General features: G+C 48.1%; 1 protein-coding gene across 2 annotated transcripts in view; it reads right to left on the bottom strand.

The window, feature by feature from the left end:
• LOC119441336 (proteasome adapter and scaffold protein ECM29-like) overlaps nt 1-27,594 on the bottom strand; it is a 345,050-nt gene that overhangs the window by 33,665 nt on the left and 283,791 nt on the right. For both annotated transcript variants that reach the window (XM_037705954.2, XM_049661154.1), the window contains exons 39-40: nt 22,735-22,778; nt 11,656-11,713 (exon numbers count right to left, since the gene is read on the bottom strand). In XM_037705954.2, coding sequence (XP_037561882.1) covers nt 11,656-11,713; nt 22,735-22,778 — 102 coding nt within the window. The remainder of the gene's footprint in view (nt 1-11,655; nt 11,714-22,734; nt 22,779-27,594) is intronic.

Genomic DNA, 27,594 nt, shown 5'->3' with positions numbered 1-27,594 from the left:
TTGGTTCTTGGTGGTCTTCGGTGTAGTTGGCTTCAAACACATTACTTATGATGGCCTCGTTGGTCATCAGGTCATCAAGTTGGCCCCATGCATTGGTCAGTGATGGTGGCACTGCGCTGGCAACACTGTTATCGAGTGTGCCTTCTGGCAAATATTAACAGCGGAGCTGTTCTTAGTCGAGCATGCGCCGTCGATGATGGTGCCATCATGCTGAGTTGGAGAGGTCACATGACCCACTCGCCGGGTGGAAAGGAGCCAACCAATCGGAGAGCACGCCGGGGAGGAGGAGGAGAGGCGCCGGGGTATAATATCAGGTGTTTGTGCTGCGTGCTCTTTGCACAATGGACGCTGCTCGGCGTCCGCTTGGCTGCTGGAAGGTCTAGCGGTAAAGACGCAAAAGAGTTCATAGTGGATTCATTAACTTGGTTTGAATCGGAGTGCTATAGAAGCACTCCATTCATCCTTGTTAGGGACTTCAACGTGGATACAGTTAAGGAGTCTTGGCTAATCGAAAAAAAGAAAAAAAAAAGGGTAAAAAAGAAACATACACGACAGTCGCAGAAACAAAATGACCACAGCTCTGCTGTTTCGACAGATTTCATTTAGTGGAACTGGCTGCATGTTTTCTCTGGTGCCGCTGGATCAGCGCATGATGCCTGCTAAGTGGCAATGAAGCCGGCATGCTTAAAACAATTTGTAATCATGGCCGGACACATCGCAACCCATGCAGTGGCCACCATCTCAAGCGCTATGAACAAGTCCATGTCAATGGCACGCTTGACCTCCAGGTTCAGCAGCAGACCCTGAATCAGCCTCTGTCTGTACGTGCACTTGACGCTGTGATTGACGTCTTGCTTGAGCGGCTGCAGTACGGAAGTGCAGTTTGGTGGGGAAAAAAAAAAAACGGGCGCATGTTTCCGAGCTCCACCTCAACCATTTCCGAGCGCACCAAAAATGGAGGCCTTGTTTTTCAAAATTGTATACATTGAGCTGCATGCAATTCCAATTTCATCGGCGATCTCCATCTTCATCCTGCCCTTGTCAACCTGGGTAATAATTGCAGCCTCATCTTAGTAGTACCGTATTTACTCGATTTTAACGCGAGTTTTTAAAAAGATTTTTGCTATCTGAAGTCGATCCTCGAGTTACAATCGAGTATGGAAAGTCAAGTTGTCTAAAAAGTGCAATGATGCACCCAATTCTAATCAACGAGTAAAATGTGCGAGTGAAAGAGCGAACGCACCGCGGAGAGCAAACGCGAAGCCTTCCGTCATGTGAAAGGTCGTGGAGGGATGGGAGGGAACGAGCGGAGGCGACGTTTAGGAGCGGCCCCAAATGCGTATCTTGCGACCAGGCGCAAGGGGAACCGGCAACTCAATCTCCCACGTGAAAGGAGGAAAGCCGGAAGGCAGCGCGGGAGGGAGGCAGGGGGCGCGGCTTCCACTCTGCCACCATGCTGCGTACATGTACTTTGCAAGGCTGCGGGCTGTTGTGCGCACCGGTGCGTATCTTGAAAGCGATCTCCACATGGCTCTTACCTTTGTACGCGCTGTGCTTTCGCCACTCAGTTTCCGTTCAAGCGATAGACTGCATGAACCTTCGCTCGCTGCTGCTGGTGCGCTTGCTCACGCTCGCGTTTTGACAGCGGTTGTGCGCCGTCATTGAGTGTGGTCTATTCATGTTTGCTTGTGCACGCTGAGACCATGCTTGTTAATTCAGTTAGTAAGCGAATGTGTCCAAGTTTATACATCCAATAAAACTACTGGCCTTACTCCGTAGAGCTCTGTACTAATTTGCATCGCAATTGATGCTTTGCCTTTCGGGCGAAACTGCGACTTTTTCATGCATCCAGTGGTCTCGCGTTACTTTAGCGGTTTTCTTCCCCTTCTTTCTTTTTTTTTACTGGACGAAACAAAAAGTCACCCGTCATGTTACTTTCTCGTGCTTTTATTTTTTCTTGGTGGACGCAATGAAAAGTCACCCCTCACGTTACAATCGTGGTCGCGTTACAATCGAGTAAATATGGTACTTGTTTCTGGGCTAGTCGGTTCATACTATACTATGGACCATAGGAACTATGGCCACTTAGCGCAAATCGACAAAAATAAGGGGAGGAAGGGAGGTGAGCGCAGCCAGTAAGTAACATGGTTACAAGGTCCCCTTGTCACTTCCTCTCCTTAGTTTTGTCCACTAAAAGGCCATAGTTCCTATGGTCCGCAATACAGCCTTATCTTATAGCGTCAAAAATTTCTGCTTTAAGGCTGGAGGTGACATCTTGGCAGGTTGGCAAAGCTGTGGAGATGCGCGACTCTCGCGCGTCTCCTGTAATCCGGCTTCACCGCGTAGCTAAGTGCCGACGGTGGTTGCGGCGCATTGCGAGAGATGGCGCGAGCGAGTGTCGCGATGCTAACGCCACCGAACGGCGGGGTAACTTGGGAGAAAAAGGTCAACGGCACTTCCTCTTTGGCTGGGGATCGGCGACCAACACGCACGAACGCTTCGCGCGTGCGCCGGCCCGCTTCGCGCGACCGTCGCGCGAGGCTAAGAGCGGGACACCGGTATGGACGAACCCGGATCGTTCGAGCGCGCCACCGTTCGCGTGACCGTACACGTGAACGACTAGGCGATGGTGTCATAGCATGGGGCGAACGTATTCGCTCGCTATCGGGTCGCGGTGAGTCGGACTTCCTTGATTTGTCGCGCGCCCGTGTGAATGTTCAATTGGTTGTAATTCGGCTAGTGTGCATTAGTGTATGAAAGGTGCAATAAATGCCCTTGTGATTGTCTGCACTACTGCGTTGTCGTTCCTTTGTCCCAAGAGCACATGTGAGACCCCACATCTGGCGCCCAACGTGGGGCTCTTGGGGCATCGGACGATAATTTTAACAGTTTTGCTCGGTTCGAGATGTTTCAACCGAAGCGTAGTCCTAGCGTGGATTTTGATCGCTAGTGTCGGCGGTGTGCTTTCTTGAGCGAGGCGACGGTTGCTGTAGCGTGTTTGAACTTTTCAACATGCTAAGCCTTTTCGCGAGTGTTTTGAAGTACACTCGTCGGTACGAGAGCCACGTGGTCTGCATCCTGGGAGAGCGAGGCCTAGCGCCCGCGGAGCATTGGCAAGCCTGAAGCGAGTGAGTACGGAAGCCTCGTGGGTGGTCCGAATTTCTTATGTAAATAGCTTCTTCTATATCTTTGACTTCGGAAGTCGAGGCTCAGGGAGCCGGGTGGCCGCGGGCCACGGGTGCCACTACGGGCTGACTGGTATTGCGACCTGGCACCGGGCGCTCCGACACCGTCTGGGACGGTGGGCGCCGTCAACTCGGATGCTGTGTGCACCGAGCGGAGTAGGACCACCTCACAGAGCTAACGTCTCCTCGCGGCTGCCTGTTCTTGTGCCCATTTTGGGTGTTGTTGTTTGTTTTTTTTTTGTTTTTTTTGGATGCCGGTTGTTGTCAAAGTAGCGACGCATTAGGCCTAAGGCTTAACGAAGCCGCCTGTCGCACGTTGAGGGACACAACCTCGTGGACCGTGGTGTTGAGATGTCGCACATTGCTTCCCTCATTAGTTCGCCTCGCACGAATTGAAATTACTCGTTCGACTCAAGAAAGCAAGCTTTGTTCACGTGAACTTAGCATCTGAAATGCCACCCGAAATTTCGCTAGCCGAGTTGAACATCGTACCACGTGGGCGATGCGTATGCCGAATTCCTCTCCCTTGCACTACTTTCGTGTTTGTCGAGTGCGTTGAGTGTACGCAGCGTGAGCGGAGTCACCCCTGGTTTGCTGTCACCTGCACATCGTCAGCGCTGCTGCCCCGGACTACAATCGAGCTACCCCAGGCTTTGGAGATGCCTGTGGTCAATTCGGCGCAGCGACTTCGGCGGCCGCCAATGTCCGGCTCGCAACCCTCGGCGGCTGGGAAAAGAGCCGGCAGTCACCAACGGCTACAGCGGCTCTCGCCGGCAGGGCGCGTCGGCGCAAGCGACGCTTGCTCGTGCCGACTTCTGCGTCGCCGTTTCCGGAGTCCTGTGCTGGAGTCGTGCCATCGAATCTGCGGAGCTGATGCTGTGACCAACGGACGCCAGCGGTGCACCCCCGGACTTCGGCTCGCATGTTGTGGAAAACGTGTGGACATTTCCTCGGCGCGGCCACTGTCGCCTGTACTAACTTTTGTTCGCGACGCGCGCGTTGATAGACCGTGTGACATGTTTCGCCGGAGTATGTATAGTGATTTAAGGTTGGGGGGATGTGGGGATGCGCGACTCTCGCGCGTCTCCTGTAATCCGGCTTCACCGCGTAGCTAAGTGCCGACGGTGGTTGCGGCGCATTGCGAGAGATGGCGCGAGCGAGTGTCGCGATGCTAACGCCACCGAACGGCGGGGTAACTTGGGAGAAAAAGGTCAACGGCGCTTCCTCTTTGGCTGGGGATCGGCGACCAACACGCACGAACGCTTCGCGCGTGCGCCGGCCCGCTTCGCGCGACCGTCGCGCGAGGCTAAGAGCGGGACACCGGTATGGACGAACCCGGATCGTTCGAACGCGCCACCGTTCGCGTGACCGTACACGTGAACGACTAGGCGATGGTGTCATAGCATGGGGCGAACGTATTCGCTCGCTATCGGGTCGCGGTGAGTCGGACTTCCTTGATTTGTCGCGCGCCCGTGTGAATGTTCAATTGGTTGTAATTCGGCTAGTGTGCATTAGTGTATGAAAGGTGCAATAAATGCCCTTGTGATTGTCTGCACTACTGCGTTGTCGTTCCTTTGTCCCAAGAGCACATGTGAGACCCCACAAAGCAGACAGTCCGATCATCCTAACCAAGGTCAATTCATATGATCGTGAAGGCGAGGCTGAAATGCAGTTCCAAACCAACGAGCAGCAACATCAATTATGGTCGTGCAATTAAAATGCGACTACATTTCTCGGGCAAAACACCTGTTGATGAAATTTATGCATCCATTACATTACTAATGGAAACATTTGAAAAAGTACAGACAATGTCATTAGAACAGGAAAATGTTGTCATAGGTTGTTTGCTTTCATCATCGAATAATTAGGATGATGAAACTGTGCAGGCTTTCTGCAGTTTGCTCGTCGCTATGCATGCCGAGATATGCCACAATGGCATTACCGTATTTAAAACTGTAATGTAGTGAAAACTATCTTATGAATAACCATACAATGTAATGGGAATATATATAATACATATTAACCTTATAAGATTTGATCACTAACTTTATTTTTCAACTGCCTTTTCACTAAATAATATGTTTTAGTTTTATGTATTCAGTACCAGAGAAAAACTACAGGTGGCACGTGCGCTGTGTTAGTGAAGATGAAAGTGTGGTTTTCGTGAATTAATTCAATGTAGTGTTGATGTTATCTTGACATCGAAATAAGAAATGTGTGTTGGTACAGTGTAGACTGCTTATAACGTAAGTTGCAGGAGTCGCGAATATCTGCATTATAAGCGGTACCGCACCAGTACCAAAACAACTATTTTATTGCGGTAATGGACACTCCAAGAGCATTTCTGCCTTCGCTGTCACCGTGCTCTAGGTTCCGTATTCGCTTACTAAATAAACTAACAAGCACCGTGTCACGCGCGCACAAGCAAACATGAACACATCTCGCTCGTAGACCGTGGAAACGAACTGTCAAAACGCTCGAGTGACGAAGCGCAGCGAGCGAATTGACCTTCGTGCTATCATGCCTCTTGCTTCAACGCGACCTATAAGTGGCGAAAACATGGCGTGCGGCGGACTTTACCCGTCGCAGATTGCTTTCCAGATAGGGCCAAGGCGATCGTATCGCCGAAGTGGATCGTCGCAGATTACGTCCTGCTTCGGTTCAATGAAACCGTTCCGCATTGCTTTGCTGGCGAAAATCCTCTTCTTCTGCTTGCGCCAGTCCCGACCGCAAGTTTCGGATTCTCTGAACGCCCGTGATGCGGCCCGATTTCCGTCCGTCTCTGCACACATGATCACTTTCCTTTTAAATGCGACATCATGATGAACTCGGTACTTCATGCTGATAGAGCAGACACAGAGAACGTGAAGACAGATGGTAGACTATTGCCTAAGCACGTGTACTGCAGCACATGGAGGAAGATACGGTAGCTAGGCTCGAGGGTAGCTAGGCTCGACGAGCATGCGAGGCGGTCATTTTTGAAATGCCAACGGCTATATGTAACGCAGATTTAGGGTCGTACTCGATTCTAACGCGCACGCAATTTTCGGACTTGGTTTATCGGAAAAAAAAAAAGTGCTCGTTAGGTTAGAGTAAATACGGCACTTGTGGCTTGAGGGGAGCGTTTGCCGTCTAGGTTGACTGCCGAATTTCCAGGCAGCCGCACTGTAACCGGTATTTCGTGTCCCGCAACTGCACTACAGTATAGACCACTTATAACGTAACTGTTTATAGTGCAGAACTGGCTACAATGCGGCCTTTTCAGACTCCCATTTACCCTCCCATAGATCTCCATGTATACACATACCGCTTACAGTGCAGCCGCGTGAGATGAAATACCGGTTATAATGTGGCTTCCGCGGGAAAATCTCGCCGACAAGGGCGGCAGCGAGCACGCTTCTCAACAAGGTGCGTGCTCCCGGCCGGCGTATGCATTATTCAATGCAATCAAACTCTCGTTAATTCGGAGTTATTTGGCCGCACGTCAGTTAATTTGAACTACTTTCGGAGCTCAGTGAGCGAGGAGTGCCGCAAATGTGCGACGCAAAAGAGCAAGAACGGCGCTAGCGTCCAACCGAAACGAAGCGGCGGAGTGCGCATCGCCACAGCCATCAGTTGAAATCGTACGTGAATGAAAGCAACGCTGGAACGTTTCGAGCCTATTTGTGTCTTTAAAGGATGTATTCTTGTGTTTAACGCCGCGCATAACACCGCGTTGGCCGCGGGTTTTCGTAACTGTGTAGTCGTCATCCACGATCGCGTCGATAGCGGCCGCGGTTTTATCCGCAGCGGTCGGCGAACAGTAGTTTCGTTTTTACTTGGTACGCGCGGTGGCCGCGTACCTAATAAACTGCGTAGTCGACATCGATTATCGCATAGATAGCGACCGTGGTTTCGACTGCAATTGTTGCAGCGAATGGTAGTTAATTCGTTCAGACTCGGTGCGCGCGTCGGGCACGTGCTTTCAGCACCGCAAAGTCGCCGTTCATAATCGCGTCGAAAGCAGCGACGGTTTGTTCCGCAGCAGTTGCGGGAAACAGTTGTTTCGTTTCGACTCGGTGCAAAGCTGTCGAGCTTGAAGAGTACCGGCTACATCGCGATAGTACACAGCGTGTTTACATGCTTGGTTGACATGTTTTGCATACGTGCAGGGCTTGAAAATCTTTGTTTTGGTTATAGTGCAGTACCGCTTATAGTGCAGATATTCGCGACTTACGTTATTAGCGGTTTACACTGTATAAGCGATATGCGTATACATAGAGTGCTATGGGAAAAGCAACGAGAGTCTGAAAAGACCGTATTATTTCCGGTCCTGCACTATAAGCGGTTACGTTATAAGTGGTCTATAATGTACTAAGGATACATGGATGTGATACTTAGTTCAAAATCTGGCTGAATGTACTGCTCTGAATTCATATTTGGTGTAATGGCTGCCGTTATAAAATGAGGTCTATAAATACCAGACGGGTCAGTCAATATTTCGTGTTGGATTGTGACGCGCTGTTCTGGCGAATATTCTCATTTACTTATGCTTCATTTGTATTGTTGTGTGCCCCGTGTATGCAGTAAATGTGATGCGATGTCAGGTGGCGCAGTGCATGACTTGGCACCACAAGCCTCGAAAGGCAAACCATAGGGCAAAAGTTGATTTTTTCACACAGAGAAGTTGGCCCCCCGCGAAATGTAGATGGCGCTGCCGTGCCTCCACAAGCCGCCATTGCAGAACGTATGGGCAGCTATGGGAGTTTCGCTACCATGCGTAAATATACCTTGCCCTAACACCAACCACACACACTGATGATTGCACTGTGCACACATGATCATGTGCGCGGTACACAAAGCACAAAGCCCGACAAAGCATCATCGGCGTCTTCACATGAGGATGTCGATTTGGCTAATTAGTGATTATGGATCAGCATGTCAAGCAGGCGGTTCCACTCCGCGTTAGCCCATGCCGTGATGGCACACTGGATATAAATGTGACCGCTGCGAGGTCGCCTCTGCTTTATTTTGTCTTCTTTTTGTTTTGTTTCATAAATTTATACAGTTAAACCTGCTTATAACGAACCTCCATATAACGAATTCCTGGATATAACAAAGTTTTTCGATTCCCCGCCGTTACTCCATAGAAGCACATGTATTTGAGACCTCTACGTAACGAAGTGGCAGCGGGAGACCCCTCGATATAACGAATTTCCCCCTCCGACCACCTAGAGATTTCGCCCCAAATTTTGTCATTTTTGCGCGAGCAGTAACCGGAAGCACCTTCTCTGCCGCGACGGAATGCGAAGCGAGCGCACGTGTGCGTGCGTGCGTGTGCGAGGCGGCCCTGCATCCCTCGACCCGGCGATCTTGCCGCCGCAGGCGTGACCTTTCCCCCTCCCTTCATTCAAATCTCATCCTGCCGCTTGCTGCAGCTGGCCTAGCCCGCCAAGCCGGCACTCTCTCCTTTTCCAGCTGATGTTGCGGACGCGCTGGTGCACGCTGTGGCACATCAGACTCGATGAGCGCCGACACGCGCTGTCAAACGCTGGCGGCGTGTGGAAGCGCCGCTGGAGAAGCGAGCAAAGTGACTTTGGTGCTGTTGTCTATCGCTTCAACGCAAACTGAGCAAGTTGGTTCATTATTCTATGACTGAGAGCCGAGAACACACAGCACGCAGAAAGCTATGAGCCGCCGACGCACCTGCAGCACCTGCACTGCTAGACTCTGCCCCAACGCAGATCGCTTTCAAGATACGGCCTGCGCGACCGCGCGCCACCCCGCTATCCCTCTCCCCTCGCTGGTGCCTCGAGCGCAACGGAAGAAGGCGCGCTTCCTCCCTGCTTTTCTTGCGCGCGCGAGATTTCGACGCGGTCGTCGGCTCCCCTGGCACGTTTTCACTCGCACATACAGCATACGGCGCGCGGCGACTGCGTTATCGCCCTTGGACTTTAGGGTACGGCCACGCTAGCGGCAAAAACAGGCAGCAAAAACGCGCGGCAACGCGTCATGCCGCGCGCAGCAAAAGCGGCAGGAATCGGAGGTCTTGCGGCGTGCCGCGCGAAATGGGTTCTGCGGCAAATGCCGCGTGCCGTGAGATGATGAACCAATCAAGAGCGATGAGGGTGACGTCACAGAGCCATCACAACCGGAACGCCGCCGGTCCGCGCCGGGTTTTCAATCGACGATCGTCGTCTCTCGCATGTAGAGTTACTGTATATGCTACCAAAGGTAGCAGGGAGCACATACAGTAACTCTACTCGCATGAAACAACGAGCGCTCGCGGTGTTGCTCACCCGTTCGGAGAGCGCGGGAGATCTTATCGCGCTGCCGCGCGGCGAGACGCGCATGCCACGGTGGCCTCGCGGCAAGGCGCTGACGCGCGGCACCTTGCCGCTCGCTGCATGACGCGCGCGTTTTTTGCCGCTAGCGTGGCCGTACCCTTATATACGGAATATCTATGAGCCCAAACCAATTTTAGGGCCACAACGCGTCATGGACACCATCTTTATATAGCAAATACGGATCTCAAGGGCCATACTTTTGCTGGCGGAAACCGAAAATACGTCATGTTGTCGCCCCCGGCACTTTGGGCGGCCAATGCCATCGTCAAGCCACCAAGCCAAGCGACATGAAAAGTCAAAATGGCCGCTCGGGCCGGCGCGGGGTGGCACTTCGCAACGTATGATGCGGGAACGGTCCCACAGTTGCGACGCAACAGCAGGGTTACCGATGCATTGAGTTCTAAGGGAGCTGTGCCGGGACTGGTCGAAAACGACGTAACAGCCGCGAAAACGCAGCCCCCGGGAACGTAACAGCGAGGTTCTACTGTAACACTATACGACGCTACGACGCCATCGTGACGCTCGCTCTTCGTTTCCGATGCCTCGCGCTTGTGCGAAACGACACGCGTCCACGCATCCGGTACCTGGTGTGACATTCCGAGGACGAGTGCTTCGACGAAAACGGAAAATGGGTGCGCGTTACAATTGAGGGTGCGTTAGAATCGAGTAAATACGGTAAACGTTTATTTTTCGAATTTTCATGCCGAACCTGCGTATAACGAAATCCTCTTTATAACGAAGTTTTTCGGGAATTTGTCAATTTTGTTATATCCAGGTTTAACTGTATTCCATTTTCAGTCAGAACACTGCGCAGTACTCACCCGTTGCAAAGGATGAACCACGATCATCATCATCACCGTTGTCGCCTGTTGCCACATGCAACTGCTTCACTGCTGTCTTTTTTTTTTTTGTAAACAAAAATGGTGGCAGCCACAGAAGCGTGCTGTGGCTTTACTTTATGTGTACTTTATGCAACTTAAGGGTGCAAAGAGTGCATTTGATCAGTTTTTGGACACTTAACATTACGTGAGTAGATAATTTGCAGACTGCCCTTTCAGAAAATTTCATTAAGGCAAGATTGCCATCAAAAAAGTTTCGTTGTCCCGAGATAAGAAATGCATTGACTTCTGTGGGCATTCACTGGGGATTTGAAAATATTTCATTTTGACAAGAATTTTTCTGCCTCAGGATTTTGTTATTGCGGGTTTCGGCTGCAAGTCTGTGAGTCAGTGCTGGTTAGGTGGACGCAAATGTGAACGTTGAGTTGGTGCCACTTAAGTGCGAATAAAAGCCAGTGTGAACATGAGGAGGAGTATGAAGCGAGTGCAGGCGAGTACACTGCCTGTGAAAACATTGGCGAGTGAGCATCGGGTTATTCTGCCAACCTATTCTTACTGGACAAAAATATGGCTGCACTCATGCACACCAAAGAAGATAGTTCATGTGTCATCGGGTTTTTTCTGCAAAAGCATGAACGTGTGAAATCTGCCAAGTGAGCCATTTTTATCCCTCTGCCAACTGACCTCCATGCAACTACTTTGCCAAGGTAAAAAAACTTGTTCACTGCTTGCAGAGATGTTGATTATCGGTCATGCTTTTCCCAGGCGTTTGAATGCTAACCTAGTGTTCACCACTCCAAGTCCTCTATCCTCTCGAAAATTACTTAAGATGCCAAGGTCACACAGGGTGCCGAGACATTTGCTCCTAGCACTTGCCTCATAAACTTTCCCAATGCATTGCAGGTGCCCAGTGAACAAGAAAATAAATTATAAAAATTTAAAGGTTCCCCCTACAGACACCCCTCTCGATTAAAATTTCCGCACCAACTGTAAAGGAATATGGCATCTCTAAAATCTTTGTAAACATTTTAAAAAATATTTTCCAACCATGTTCACATTTACTGGCTGAGCAGTTGTTTCATTGCTGACTTGAAACGGGACAGATTGACTTGGCAGCAAAGTGTCAGTGCCCATGCTGTCTGAGCCCTTCACTTTCTTGAATGTCAAAAGGGTCTAAACGAGTGGCAGGTTGAGATGGCATCTCGTGTATAGCTATACGGTTAAGAATTGAATGCCCTTTCCAATTAAAATATGAGAGAGAGGCTCCGAATGATTTCTGGCCTGCTGACACAACATCGGAGGTACCTCATTGAGCAGGGCCTGCTGTGCCGGTGGCCGGCCACCGTCCACCTGCGGTCCTGCACTGAGAGGAGAAGAGGACGAACAAATGCAGAATGCACGAGCATTACCATCAATGCCAGAATTCCTAATCCTTTTCAAATAATCGGCTACTCCTAAAGGGTTGTCTGGAAAGCAACCGCATTCCAATCTCAGACATCTACCAACTTGAAGTTATAAAACATAAAGTGATATTCCGGAAATCAATCTTGCTTATTTCAATACGATGAGGACTTGAAACTTTTATGCTTAAAAGAGTACTGACACCACATTTCCGAATTTTTACTTTTTTGCTTCAAATGAAAGCACTCAACCTCAAGACCCTAACAAAAAAAAAAACTCGTTTGATATGCTTCTACACTGTGCTTGTTACACAAGCCGTGCAACAAGCACAGTTATATGTGCTTGTTGCACCTCTATATAACGAAGTTGGCACAATTTGCACTTCACTTTATTATATAGAAATGTTGTTATACAGTTGAACCCACTTATAACGACAGTGGTTTTAAATATATATCAATTATAACAATGAGCAGCTGCTGCATCGTCAACTTTTGTATGTTTTCTATGGTGACATAACCCGCTTACTACAATGCCCCAATGTCACATTATCGGTTATAATGATGGAGTCTGGCTACTGGGCATCCGTGTTGAAAGGGAATGCAGTGATGCTACTGCGGACTTCTGATTTGGAGCAATTTTTGGAGCATCAGAAATTTCATTTTGGAGCACTTTGGAGCAGGCAATTTGGCATTTGGGAGCAGCTTGGAGCAGCAGATTTTTCACATCCTGAAGTATTTCAAAAAAACGAGTGTACATGCGACACACACACACACACACACAAATTGATATCGTGTCATATATTGCTAGTTTTCCCAGATGTCATTCCGTATATCCATAAACAGAAATGATGGACACATTGGCGGCATGCAGTTATTATAATCACGTGTCATGCTGCGCTTCAAACAAGTGACAGTAGAACTCCGCTGTTACGTTCCCGGGCACTGCGTCTTCCCGGCTGTTAAGCTCCCATAGTACACAATGCATTGGTAGCACCGCTGTTGTGTCGAAAATGTGGGACCGTTCCCGCATCATGTGGCCTCTGGGCTGCTGTGCCTTTGTTCTGCGTTTTTCATGTTTGTATGGCATTCTTTACTGCTGCTCTACAAAGAGCATGGTGCCTGGGTTTCAAACCAAGTGAGGTGCAGAACTATGTGGGCATAAATATACAGTAGTTCTAGCGTTGTACCTGCAGACTGCCTCATTGATAGCAGTCTCTAGTGCAGTCAGTGAGGCATTGTTTTCTTTTGGTAGAATCGACCATGTTACTGAATGAAGGCTCTCAGCAGCCTTCTGAATCATCTTCCATTGACAATGGCTATGGAGGTTAGGAGAGCCACTGATAGATAGGCAGCAATGCAGCTGCTAGGTGCTTTCCAGCCTGTACTTTTGTATCATGCCTCACTTATGCAGCCAGGTGTCTGTGCCAGCCCAAATGGTCTAGTGAGCAGAGCTCATGATGAGGTTCTCTTTATGAAGGGGGGGGGGGGGGGGTAAATAGGTATTGTTACAAGATATCGTGGCATTACGATAATAGAGTCGGCACACGATGTGCTAAGTCGCGGATACGAGGTGCCGACGCGCGAAATGCCTGGTCGCGGGTCCAAATAATAGACGCTCGGTAAGCTCAATCGCGCAGTCGGAGGGGCCGACGCGCGAAATGTCTAGCCGCGGGTCGGAGGAATAAACGCTCAAGGTGTCGACACTCGATGAGCGATGTGCCGACGCGCGAAATGCCTAGCCGCAGGCTCGAGGAGTCGACGCTCGAGGTGCCGACGCGCGAAGTGCCGACGCGCGAAGTGCCTAGCCGCGGGTCCGACGAGTCGACACTCGATGAGCGATGTGCCGACGTGCGAAATGCCTAGCCGCGGGCTTGAGGAGGCGTCGCTCGATTAGCTTAGTCGCGCCTTCCGAGGTGCCGACGCGCGAAGTGCCTAGCCGCGGGTCCGAGGAGTCGAGACTCGCTGAGCGATGTGCCGACGCGCGAAATGCGTAGCCGCGGGCTCGAGGAGTCGACGCTCGATGTGCTTAGTCGCGCAGTCGGAGGCGCCGATGCACGAAATGCTTAGCTGCGTGACCGAGGATTCAGTGCCCGAAGCTAGGTCGCGAATCCACATCGCCGATGCTCCGAATGCTTAGCCGCGGGTCTGAGACGTCTACAAAAAGCGGGATCGGCCACGCTACTGCGATGTCCACGTAGCGCCCGCTCTAATACTAGTCGAGATTACGGGAACTGCCCAGAGCTCGCGAAGAGACCGCAACAAGCGGTGCAGACGACGCCATCGCGAAGCGAGCACCGGACCAATGGCGAACCGCGCTGGAGTCACGTGGCAGGCGCGGGCAATCGGTGGCTCCGGCACGACCTTCAATAATTTGCTTTTTGTGTGCTTGTTTCTGTATGGAGGAGATAGCTGAAGCGGCAAATTTGAAGACGGAGAAATGCGCTTTCCAACGAGTCCAAGATGGCGGCGCTCGGCTGCGCCGTTCCGCAGATATCGTGGCTTGAAAAACGCCGTTTTTTCGCGATTTTCGCGAAATTTTTCGGCACCTTGGCTGATATAACAATTTTTTTAGAGCACTTCTACTTGGTTTTCAGCGATGATATTTCGGAATCAGATAAGAGTTACAGAAATTGAAAATGTGATTTTCAAAAAATCGATTTTTTAGCCATTTTTCGCGATGCGAAAGCCGCGTCCCCCCTTAATCGGGATGCACGCGCTAGTGCTGTTTCGTCTCCTGTTCGCAACTAAGGCTAGCCTTATCATCGCGTTGCACGTTTTAATTTCCCGTTGGTTCAGTTGTCGGCGATAGACGCCGCCAAATCCGAGACTGTTTGGCGCAGTTAGGCGCAATTTTCGTCGATTGTATCAGGATGGCGCAGTAAATCCCATTTGGCGCACTTTGGCGCAGTTGGCGCAGGAGTGGAATCACTGGGAATGGAATGCGAAATCCTTGAAAAGAAAAAAAGAAATGCGAGCCACTGCATGCCACTGCGTGCAGTTTTCCACCCTCCTCCGCATCGCACGCCTTTCTCCCGTCGCCCTTCCACTCCTCCAAACATGCCGCACCACCCTCCGAAACATGAATGGACCGTGCCAACTGTGCTGATAGCCCCGATAGCACTGGGTGCTGCTTCCAGATTGCTCGCAAGCGATCTTGCGCGTGACGGCAACAAGCGACACGATGGAGATAGCTGTCACATTCGCTCGTCGCCTGAAAGTCAAACCCCACACGAATGACGACTTTGAGCGATGTCTCCCCGGTGTTGCCGGTATGAGGGCAGCAAATATGGGCCGAAACTGGCGTGATGCGAGGTTTATTAATTTCTGCTGATGTGTTTTACTGTAAAGAGCCGCATAAAATATTTCTAAAGGTCTTGCAGTAGGTTATTATGCTAGCGTGTACCAAACTTTCGATGTTTGCTCGTTCTGTGAGACAATCGGTAGTACTTGTCTGATGTACATCCAGTCCCCACTTGGCTAGTCGCTCATAGCACTTCCGGGCAATGAGCGACGAATTATAGATTTCCAGAACCGAGCGACTGAGCAACAAGATCGAGCGACCTGTCCGCGCGACGGCCTGTTTTGCACTCGTCGCCGTCCACACAAAATCTCTCTGATAGGGTTCGAGCTTGATGGCGACAATGGCAGTGATGACGCGGTGGGGCAAGCTGCCTCAAAGTTGTCCTCCCAGGATGCCCTGCAAATGATTCAGTCCCTCTAGGGCTTCGTTATCGCGAGGGACCTTCGCGAGAGAAGAATGTTGGCAAGCTTCGCATAAAGAAAGCAAAGCTGACGGACGTGGGGTTTCCTCGTGCAAGCTAGTAAGAAGTACGTGGCGACATAAGCGGAAAGTTTTCATTTTTCAGGGGGGGGCTGGGGCCCGACCAGCTTTCCGAAACCTACCCATATATATATATATATATACCCTCTGTTAACAATTTTCTATTTCTAGCTTCATGGCGAAGCAATTATATCGACACTTCAGGCAAATTGTTGCAGTTGTCATCGCCGTGATGTTCCGCATTAAATCCAAAAGTCATACACATGAGCGACCCATACTCTGTGGGTGCAGGAAAAAGTACGTAACAGTGAGCCGAAAAGGATGGCGGCTTGATGGACATTATTTCCCACGACCTCATTATTCGGGTTACTTGTAGGTCACGTAATCAAACACGAATGGGAAGGAGAGCTAACGTCTTCTCCTCTAGCCCTGCTGTAGCTGTCAATGACTGTGCGCGGCTGACGCTTATGGGGCCCGTGTGCCATATCTAATTTTTGGTAATCATTGGTGGGTGCAATGATAAAGGGCAAGCAGGGATGGCTGCTAACTTCATGCGCGTTGTCTTCCTTGCCGGGCTCTCTTTCAGAGCCCCTAGTGTTGCAGAGTTAAGAGACAGAGGTCATCGCAGATCACTCACAGAGGCCGTCAGTAGTGGACATAAAATACGCAGATAATAAATGATGAATATAATTTTCAGAGTTGCGGTGAATCGCGCAGCCGTACGAACTGCTCGCCTTAGCTGCCGACGTTCTTCCCAATGCTTGCGTTGTGAGCTCAGCCAGTGAAGTATTTACAGGTTTACATGGTCTGTGCTTACTATGTCCACTATGCTTACTATTTTAATTTTAGGTGAATGTTTACTACAATTTATATGGCCACTATAACTAACGTATAGACTCGTGTAAGGGCCACACTTTTCTGCCGCGATTTTGACGAGCCTTTCATGGGACCGGGTCATTTGACCTCATTTTTCCAACTACGAGTATGAAATCCGCAGTAAACCTCTGCGATCTCAGCCTGACAACAGTGTCTCAATATTAATTCTCTAACTTTGCGGAGAAATACATTGGCGTGCCAGTCACTTTCTCAACAAAACGTTGTTTTATGCATCAAAGCACAAAAGTATGAAAAGAACAAATTATGGGCTTTTACGTGCCAAAACCACGATCTGATTATGAGGCACGCCGTAGTGGAGGACTCTGGAATAATTTAGACCACCTGGGGTTCTTTAATGGGCACCTAAATCTAAGTATACGGGTGTTCTAGCATTTCGCCCCATCGAAATGCAGCCGCCGTAGCCGTGATTTGATCCCGCGACCTCATGCTTAGCAGTCCAACACCACAGCCACTAAGCAACCACGGCGGGTAAGCGCAAAAGTAACTGGAATGCCAATGCGTTTCTCCGCAATGTTCGGGAATTAATATCTCGAAACTGGTGCCATCCTGAGAATTAGTTCTTAGTGCATCCGCCTTGCGAATTCCACGGCTAGAATTTGTAAATTGCAACACGGGCCATAAGTTAATGTTAAAAACCTAATTGGTGATCTTTGTTAAAGACCTAATTGGAGTCGATTATGCATTTCAATTTTTTTTGCAAGTAATGTCCACCTCTTCTCTGTAGACCAGCTCATGAACTAGAATTGTGCTATCTGCCATAGGCAACCTTTAAAAATTTTTTGAAAGTGTTTGGTGAAACACCCGTAATTATGGCCGCTGCATGCAAGAGGCGATGTTTCCATCCCTAATGCGTAAATGTTCTAAATAAATAGAAGAGCTTTTTATTTTTTTTATTTTTTTTTTGTCGCCAGTCATTAGCATTGCTTACTGGAAAGAGAATCAATATTGAGACACACATCACTCACGTGCTTTTCACACGCCGTTGATAGAAGACTCTGTCGAAGCGGTCACTGAAGTCTGCAGGTTTTATTCAGGGTCAAAAAAGCACGCAAAGTAATTTGAAGTGAGGTGAACATACATCAACATAATCATTCTCTAGGTATAGGCTATCCATTTAGTTGGCTACCTCCTTCTCTTTAAAAATATAATAAACTTTGTCCTTTGTATATATTTAAATATATTGTGTTTGTGCGTGGTGTTCTCAGTGGAAATTTTTTTTAAATGTTCATAAAAGAAAACGCGGATGAGGTAGCCGCCGCTGGTGCTTCTAATGCGCTTGTCCTCCTATTATCAGGATTCGCCGAAATAAAGCGAAAGTATAAATTAAAAGCCGTGCACATCCGCGTCAACAATGGTGCCGTAAGCTTTTAGCCACAACAAAAGTGAAAATGTAGAGGCAATGCAAAAGAGTCCTCAAATTATTTGGGTAACAGAACTCCGATAATGACAATTTAGGTGCGGGGGGGGGGGGCTTCGGATCTCCGGGGCGGCTCGAGCCCCGGAGCCCACCCGTAGTCGGCGCCCATGCATGGCGAGATGCTTGTGGCGATCTCGCCCTAGTATTTCCTCTGGATTTCTCAAGCTGAGAGGCTGCCGCGGCAACCTTCTCGTATTTTTTAAAAGGCCCTTTTTGAGGCCACTAAAGAGATTCCTCGGCAGAGCTCACGTCACTTGTCGCCCGCAACTCCGCTTTGCAGTTATAACAGTGGCATTCTTGAGCACCGACAGCCGCGGCTCATTACATGCGATTCGAGTGCGCAGGGAGCAGAGTTACAGTTAAATGAGTCCACATAATCAGCAGCTGGATGGAGAAAGGTGGTGAAAAGAGGCCCTCTCTTCCCCACCATTATAGTTTTCTTACAACAGCTCTGCCATCCCCCTATTTTGATTTTTTTTTTAATGCGGACCGGTTATAACAATGGAATTTTCGTGGCACTTGAATATTGTTACAATAAAGTTTTCTAACCAACCAACCATCTTGAATATTGTTATAAGTGGGTTCGACTGTATTGAAATTTTACCTTTATGAAAATAACTGTCGGCAATGGATTTTTTTCATATGGAAGGAGCCGTCATGTTCTGAATGATTGGGCAATTGGTACAAAACAAATTTCAATTTGAAAAAAAGAAAGGTCACTTTGTTGAATTTGAGAGATGGTGACGTAAGATACACTTTCATGCTCTGTCAATTATATCTTCACAACAGCAGTACAAAGCGAAGCCTGTGAAGCTTTCACGTCCACTACGCTGCCGTGGCTGATAGCGTTGCCCACAGTGGGACGACACTATTATGAAGAGTGCAAGCAGAGGGTAGCGAACGTTTCATCTGCCTCCCGCTTCAACGCATCCCCCAAATTTGTGATTACGTGACCATTGGCACTAAACGTGCTGGAAGACACCCGCCACAGATTACCTCACCTTCAAAACAGTGTACGCGGCTCGCGCATGCACTCAGCCATGCTGACAACCATGTGGTCGTCTGGTATGCAGCTACAGTTAAACCTCGATATAATGAACTTCAGTATAATTAAATCTCGATATAACGAAGTAGTTAGCTTTTATAATTCTTTACCCGTAGAACACCATGTATATTAGGCCTCAATATAACAGTGTTCTACAGGTGGTTGCAATATGACAAAATTTTACTGCCACCGCAAAGGAATACTGAGGCAATAAATAAAAGTGGCAAGGACGCAGATGACCAAATGGTTGAATTACATGTGGCTGCTTGGGAACACACCTCTGAAATTGCACACCACGTGACAGAGAACGGCTGCCGAAGCCTATTTAGCAAAGTGGAGAGAAAGACACTTTTGCGGTCAAGTTCCATATAAAATCCAAGAGCGACAAGATCCTATTATGCGCCGTATGCTGTTGGTGTGGGGGGGAAAGCGTGCGAAGGTGAGCCAAAAAAGATGTTGGCTTGACAACCACCGTATTCCCACGCAAGCAAAAGGTGTGAGGGGGTGAGTGGTGGGCAGGCGAGTGCGCATCTCCTTCTCTAGCCCGGCCATGCATGGCTGTCAGCATGGCTGGGTGGCCTAGTTGTAGAGCGCCCGCCTCGGATGCGGAATTTGGTGGGTTCGATTCCCACTGCCGCCGGGAACCCACTGGCTCAAATTGGCACAAGTGCTGCACCCTGGCCTGGAGTTTGGCTTCCTTCAAAGGGTTATACACTTGGGAAACAAGCCTGCATCTTAAGTTCCCGTTGAAACCCTTGTGCGCTCAAAAATAAGTGATGTTTGGGTTGCTTCAATGGCGGTCATTTCCCATGTGGCACCCCAAATGCACTTATTGAGGTAGGGACGCGTTCGGGTTGGAGACAAATACTGCCCTCCAAGCCTTGAGGTCCCATTATGGCCGAGCACCAGGCCGGAAGCGCTTGTACATATTTTACCGGTAGGTACCCGGCGGCAGCACTTGCCTCCCACAGCTGTGGCATATGTTCTTCAACAAGGCCATCTGGTTGGACAACCAAGCGCCCAGAGACAACTCGTAAATCTCCATTAGGCCCCCTTTTCGAGATGTGAATCCCCACGAGAGCCGAGCAACAGGCCAGGAGACATCTCCACCCATTAGAAATAAACGATGGGTTTCTGGCGGCACCGGGATTTGAGCTCGGTACCTCCCCCGCATACGAGGTGGATGCTCCACCGCTAGGCCACCGCTGCAGCAGTGACCTAGATACGGCGCATACTCTTACAGTGGTGCACGTTGTGCGATAGGATCTTGTTGCTCTTGGACTTTATATAGAACATGACCGCAAAAGGGTCTCGCTCTCCACTTTGGTAAATAGGCTCTGGTAAATAGGCTGTTGTGTGAATTGCAATTTGCGAGGTGTGTTCCCAAGCAGCCACATGTAATTTAACCATTTTGTCATCTGCATCCTTGCCACTTTTATTTTGTGCCTCAGTATTCCTTCATGGCGCCAGTAAAATTTTGTTATATTGCAATCACCTATAAAACACTGTTATATTGAGGCTTAAAATACAGTGTAGACTGCTTATAACGTAAGTCGCCGGAATCGCGAATATCCAGACTGTAAGCGGTACCGCAAAAACCAAAGCAACAATTTTCAAGGCCCGCACATACGCAAAACATGTGCACCGAGCCGCCACGCGTATTGGCACCGAGCCGCCACGCGTATGCGACAGCCGAGAAATGCGGCTAGAACGTTTGCATTCAATTTACAGTCAAATCTCGTTAATTTGAACCAACTCATGCGGCGGCGCCTCTGACCGGCATTGCTCCGGCACAGCCATAGAGTAAAAGCTTAGGAGAGACCCCTCAATGTCGTGCGCGAACAAAAAAAAAAAAGAAAGAAAAAAACGCGGCGGAAATGTCACCCTCTCTCAAATGGCAAGATCGCCGATTCTGCGTTGCGCCGGAACATGCGTGTACGTGCCGACGTCTCAGCCACGCGTAGAAAACGGCAATGAACCCTTCTTTCTCCTTTATGCTTCCTCTACTTTCTAGTCACGTGCTGACCTTGCACGCTGTGGCTACGGCGCAGAGGGAAGCAGCGGCGCTGTCCCAGGCCGGCCAACGAAACTGCCCACGCCGGCAAACGCCCGCTTCCCAATAATGGCAGAAAACGAAACTTCGGGAAGCTGGCGCCTGCACGGCGGCAGGCGCACACGGTAACAGTCGAAAGTGAGGGAGCTACGAAAGAGGGCGAGGGGAGCCACCGAAGCGGCGGAGTTACCGAGGTGAAATCCGCTTCCCCTGCCACCCTACTCCCTCACATTCCACGGTCTCCGCGTGCGCCCTTCGCTGTGCCTTGCCGGCGCCGCCCGCTCCCTGAAGTTTTGTTTACTGCCAATATCGTGAAGCGAGCGTTGGCCGACGTTGGCAGTTTCGTGGTCCTCACTCGCTAAGCGCGCCGTGATATTTCACGACACGCACTTAAGATTCTGGTTTCAGCCTCACTGGCTGTTCGTTCGCACCACGTGCCCTTCTCCTCCACTTCGTCTCTCTTCCTCGAGCACTCCTTGGGGCGCCCATTTGAGGGGAGTGTTCGCCGTCTCCGCTGACTTCCGTACTCCCAGGCAGCCGCACTGTAACCGGCATTTCGTTTCCCACAACTGCACTATAAGCGATACGTGTATACATGGAGTGCTATGGGAAAATTAACGGGAGTCTGAAAAGACCGCACTATATCCGGTCCTGCACTATAAGCGGATACGTTATAAGTGGTCTATACTGTACATGGTGTTCTATAGACAAAAAATTATAAAAGCTGACTACTTCGTTATATCGAGATTTCATTATATTGAATTTAATTATATCGAGATTTAACTGTAGCAGCATACCAGACGACCGAGCACGCTAGTGCAAGGGCCAAAATGTCACACTGTTCTGCTCCTACATGACCACCTTCTGTGTCAGGACGTCAGGACACTTACACCTCCTAGAATACAAAACAGAAACTGGTTGTATAAAAGCTATCGCAGTAATATGTAAGGTGCTCTGAGAAATGCCAGTGTCTTTTCCAGAGTTTCAAGGTTGGGTACCTTTAATTAAAACAAAAAGATGGAAAGTAACAAACATCATGTCAGTACTCTTAGAAGCTCCATCCACGTAGGCCTTGACAGATATAGCTCTGCAGATTTCTGCCAAGACTAAGACCAGAACATTTCATCTCAAATTCAAAAGTACAGCTGTTTCACAGTGTAGCGGTTCTTTTTCATTCTTCTTAAGTTGGCATGAGTTTGAGTCATTATCGACTCAAGTTTGTTCACCTACATACATTCATTTTTTGTGAAGACAAGAATTCTCAACACAGAATGTTACAATTTTTTCATCGCAGTTTTCAGTAGACAAAAACAGGTGGACAGTCAGCCACAGAGTGTTGGAGTGGGGTCCCTTGATTTAGTGCTTGACAATCCAAAGATTGAATGTCTCACATTGACCCCTTCTCCATCTAGAATGCCACCGGTCTAGCAGTGGAGATTTGAATAGTTGTGCAACATTCAAAGAAATGTTTACAAAAGAAAACAAAACATTATTTCCACTGTACTTAGCAGACAGCTGGGACTGCTCTATGCCGTAAACACGTTTTTTGCTCATCCAAGAAATGGTTGTTCAACGAGTTCAACTTACACAGCCATGTTTTGCAGAACTGGACCGGTATTTTGTAGCGATGCCTTTAAAGTAATAATGCCTTTTCGTGCTTATCGCGCTTTGTCAATGGTCAGAGCGACGGTCCGCTCACGATATCAACGTTGATAACGAGAGCGGACCGTCGCTCTTAGTAATTGACCCTCAATTACTAATGTAACGTACCCAAGACACTGAAGTACTCACATGCACTTGCTGCAGACAATGGATAAGGCCTCCAGGAGGGATTCCTGACAGTTAGAAAAAAAATAAAAAATACCATGGGCATTTGGTAATGTAAAGTGTCCAACTGATGCTAACATTCTAGCATAGAAAATTAGCATCAATGAATACAGAGGCAACACATCAAGTAAGCTTGTGCATAACATTTGTATGTGTTCGCTATGCCTTTCTACACCATTTATTTTATACACTTGAATATGTAAACATTAGAGGTGCGTGTATATTCGAAATTTCGAATAGTCTTTGCCATTCGGTTCATATTTCATTTCAGAACTTACTATTAGAATTAGTCGAATATTAACTTCTGTTCGAATCTAAGGGATGACAACGCTTATTGGAGTATTCAGCAAGAAAAACAAATGCATGTGCTGCACCTGCAAATGATTTGGCAATCAGCAATTTAACGAATAATCTATAATGAAACAATTGTCTTCTAGATAATCTCAACCTGTTTGCATCCCATTAAAACAATATGCAGTGTTGTAGTATCAGCTACTTGGCTCCTTCAATGAACAAAGCATTCTACCTGCGTCTGGCTACATACTGATCTTGTTCAAGGGAAAATGAGACGTCCACCATAATGTGTCTTTCCACCGGTCTTTCGAGGAACCTGTATGGGTTTCCTTTGTAGCAATTGCTACATTATGGTGGATGTCTCATTTTCCCTTTATTTACTTCCCTCCACTTAGCGGGTTTCCGCTGAACTATTACGTCATACTGATCTTGTGTTTCAGTTATTTAATTAATCGTGCAGGTGCAACAGATACAATCAACGCTCATTTACAAGCTTCTTAGTTGACCAGACCTCCAGTTTGAATGACATGACATGTCACAAATGGTGTAAATAAGCCCTCCCTTTTTCTTGCTAATTTTTTTTTTCCTGGGGGGGGGGCAGACAGACTTTACACCGCCTTTGTTTCTCACTTTGTTTAGCAATTAGGAAATATCAAGTTTTCAATACGATATTTGAAGGTTGCTTTTCTCAAATATTCATATTTCATTCAATTAGGAACTTTCCTTATCCGTATGAACCTATTCAACATGTCTCTTCAACAAGACCGTACATTCCTATTAAATACTCCTACAACTAGCACAACAGGTAACACACCACAGTGCTGGTGCAGTGGTGCTCTAGCATTGTTTTACTACTTCTAAGCTAATTAATTGCTTCTCATACTCTACATTATCATAAAGACCAGTCATTTTCACCCTTTTTTATTAGTAGTCCAGACCATCAGTTTTCAGTTCATTATGACCATGTACACAAAGCTAAATAATCAAATTTTGCCTGCACTATTTAGTGCAGGCAAAATCCACAAAAATCCATTTGCCTTGTCTATATCTGAATAAAATGGGTTAACAGCCAGTTATATTTCGCTGGGTAAATCCTTCTCTTTACAATCAGCACACAAACAAATAAATACTGAAACAATGGAAATGTAATGAGCTGCTCTGATATGTCTCCATTTTAATTTGATTATTTGTGCCCTCATGTTTAGGGTTCCTCCGTTAAGCCTGTTACACTCGTACTAATCTTGATTCCCAGGAAATCATGGACCCAAAAGGTAAATTTTCTGTCAGTTGTTTGCAATTACCACAGGGAGCCCTAATTAATTTAAACACTCTTTCCTCAGCTTCGGAATGTGCCATGATGGCTACCTCCGCTTGGTCTAACCTTGCCTGTCTTTGACACTGAGTTAATCATTGTTGCCTCCTTGCTGGTTTGAATGAAAAATCTAACCTTGCCTGTCTTTGACACCGAGTTAATCATTGTTGCCTCCTTGCTGGTTTGAATGAAAAATTTTGTGCGCACAAAGCTCAAGAGCCCTCTAGGAAACAAGCGTGTCTATATCTGTGGCTGAGTGACAAGGTTGGACAGAACCATGATGCTAAATAATGCAGAAAACAGTTTCAAAGTTAAGCACCGAAGAGAAAACCACCTCGTGTTGCTGATAAAGAATACAAACATAAACTGTGCGTGTGACAGAAGGAAGAGTCTTGCACAGAAATCAGCAGACGATCATTAAAACTACCTATCGTTCAATGACTGTCCACTTATAGAACAACAGGCAGACACAAATGCTAGCGCACGGCAGCTGCTTAAAGAGATACGGACACAAAATCTGAAAATGTTACGAAAATGCTGAAGATGAATCCTCAGTGTGTGATTACACCGAAAATAAGTAGTCACTTAGCTCATTTTTGAGCTGATGGCTTTACTTTTGGCGTTTTTGTGAGCGCGCGCCTTGCCACCTGACCCGCGGGAATGGGAAGGCGTGACGTCACGACACCCTCGTCGGATAGCCAGCCGGCCGGCTGCAGTTATTCGAAGCGCGCCGACGTCACCATCACGAGCATAGATTCGAGTTCTGGTGCCTCTACCAGCGATGAGTACACGACTGAAGACGAGGACCATTCCAACTTGGCAAGAAATACTACTGCTTACAGTTACGAGTCTTCCGCGTCAAGCAACGAAGAACAGCAGGCGGCCGTGGAAGTGCCGGTCAAGTTTTCGCGAACCGTAGTGCGAAGATTTCGCTCTGCACCAGATACTTGTGCAAGAATTATTTGTAATTTCCTCTGTAAACTTGCTTTTTCAAGAGCGCACGCAGGCGAGGCAGCTGCGGGGTACTTCAGCACTGCGTGTATGACTGAATAGTAGTTTACACCATCGGCGTGAGCAACTGCTGTGAGGTATCACTACCTCCGAGACTCTCACGTCCACTTCACCAGCCGCCCGACAGATGGCAGCACCTGTCTGGCGTTCTCCCCAGTTTTTTCTGCTTTTAGCCTGTGGAGAAGCAGAGCTGTGTGTGTGTGTCTGCCCCGCTGCCATGTAGGACTGATCTCGCGAGTCACGCTCGCGCTGGCTAGCCTTGTGTTGTTTTACTATGCTTTGCCAACATTTTTAAAGAGATTACTGCCTTTGTGCCGAGCCTCGGGCATCTCGCACCAGCCTTGCCCTCACACTGCTCAAGAAGGCTGCAAGTGAACGAAAACAGTACCGATATCTTTTCGCTTGACAGTTCAACAACAGTTCGACATCTTTTCGGTTGTTGTCAGGGTAGCGACGCGTTAGGCCTAAGGCTTTACAAAGCCACCTGTTGCACGCTGAGGGACACAACCTGGTGAACCGTGGTGTTGAGGAGTCGCACATTGCTTCCCTTATTAGTTCGTGTCACATGAATTGAAATTACTCGTTCGACTCAAGAAAGCGAGCTTCGTTCCCTTGAACTTAGCATCTGAATCATCATCAGCATATATTTATGTCCACGGCAGGACAAAGGACTCTCCCTGCGATCTCCAATTACCCTGTCTTGCGCTAGCGTATTCCAACTTGCGCCTGCGAATTTCCTAACCTCATCATCCCACCTGACTTTCTGCCGTCCTCGACTGCGCTTCCCTTCTTGGTATCCATTCTGTAACCCTAATGGTCCACTGGTTATTCATCCTACGCATTACATGGCCTGCCCAGCTCCATTTCTTTCGCTTAATGTCAACTAGAATATCGTCTACCCCCGTTTGTTCTCTGATCCACACCGCTCTCTTCCTGTCTCTTAACGTTACTCCTAAGATTTTTCGTTCCATCGCTCTTTGTGCGGTCCTTAACTTGTTCTCAAGCTTCTTTGTTAACCTCCAAGTTTCTGCCCCATATGTTAGCACCGGTAGAACGCAATGATTGTACACCTTTCTTTTCAACGACAGTGGTAAGCTCCCAGTCAGGATTTGGCAATGCCTGCCGTATGCACTCCAACCCAATTTTATTCTTCTGTAAATTTCTTTCTCATGATCAGGGTCCTCTGTGAGTAATTGACCTAGATAAACATATTCCTTTACGGACTCTAGAGGCTGACTAGCGATCCTGAATTCTTGTTCCTTTGCCAGGCTATTGAACATTATCTTTGTCTTCTGCATATTCATCTTCAGCCCAATTCTTGCACTTTCTCGATGAAGGTCCTCAATCGTTTGTTGTAATTCCTCTCCATTGTTGCTCAATAGGACAATGTCATCTGCAAACCGAAGGTTGCTGAGATATTTGCCGTCGATCCTCACTCCTAATCCTTCCCAGTCTAAGAGCTTGAATACTTCTTCTAAGCATGCAGTGAATAGCATTGGAGAGATTGTGTCTCCTTGCCTGACCCCTTTCTTGATAGGTATCTTTCTACTTTTCTTGTGGAGAACCAAGGTAGCTGTGGAATCCTTGTAGATATTTGCTAAGATATTCACGTATGCCTCCTCTACTCCTTGATTACGCAATGCCTCTATGACTGCTGGTATCTCTACTGAATCGAATGCCTTTTCATAATCTATGAAAGCCATATAGAGAGGTTGATTGTACTCCGCAGATTTCTCGATTACCTGATTGATGGCATGGATATGGTCCATCGTAGAATATCCCTTCCTGAAGCCAGCCTGTTCTCTTGGTTGACTGAAGTCAAGTGTTGTCCTGATTCTATTGGAAATTATCTTGGTGAATATTTTATACAATACTGAAAGCAAGCTAATGGGTCTGTAATTCTTCAATTCTTTAACGTCTCCCTTCTTATGGATAAGTATAATGTTGGCGTTCTTCCAGCTCTCTGGTACACTTGAAGTTGTGAGGCATTGCGTATAAAGGGCCGCAAGCTTTTCGAGCATGATATCTCCCCCATCTTTGATTAAATCTACTGTTATTCCATCTTCTCCAGGCACTTTTCCCCTGGTCAGGTCTTTCAAGGCCCTTCTAACTTCATCGCTAGTTATAGAAGGAGCTTCTGTATCCGGTTCATCACTATTTCGAATGAAAATAGCTTGGCTGTTTTGGCTACTGTACAGGTCAGTATA

The sequence above is a fragment of the Dermacentor silvarum genome, chromosome 2 (assembly GCF_013339745.2).
Source record: "Dermacentor silvarum isolate Dsil-2018 chromosome 2, BIME_Dsil_1.4, whole genome shotgun sequence".
In the NCBI taxonomy this organism is placed as follows: domain Eukaryota; kingdom Metazoa; phylum Arthropoda; class Arachnida; order Ixodida; family Ixodidae; genus Dermacentor; species Dermacentor silvarum.
The sequence above is the reverse complement of the archived record's forward strand: the minus strand, read 5'-3'. Positions and strand labels throughout refer to the sequence as shown.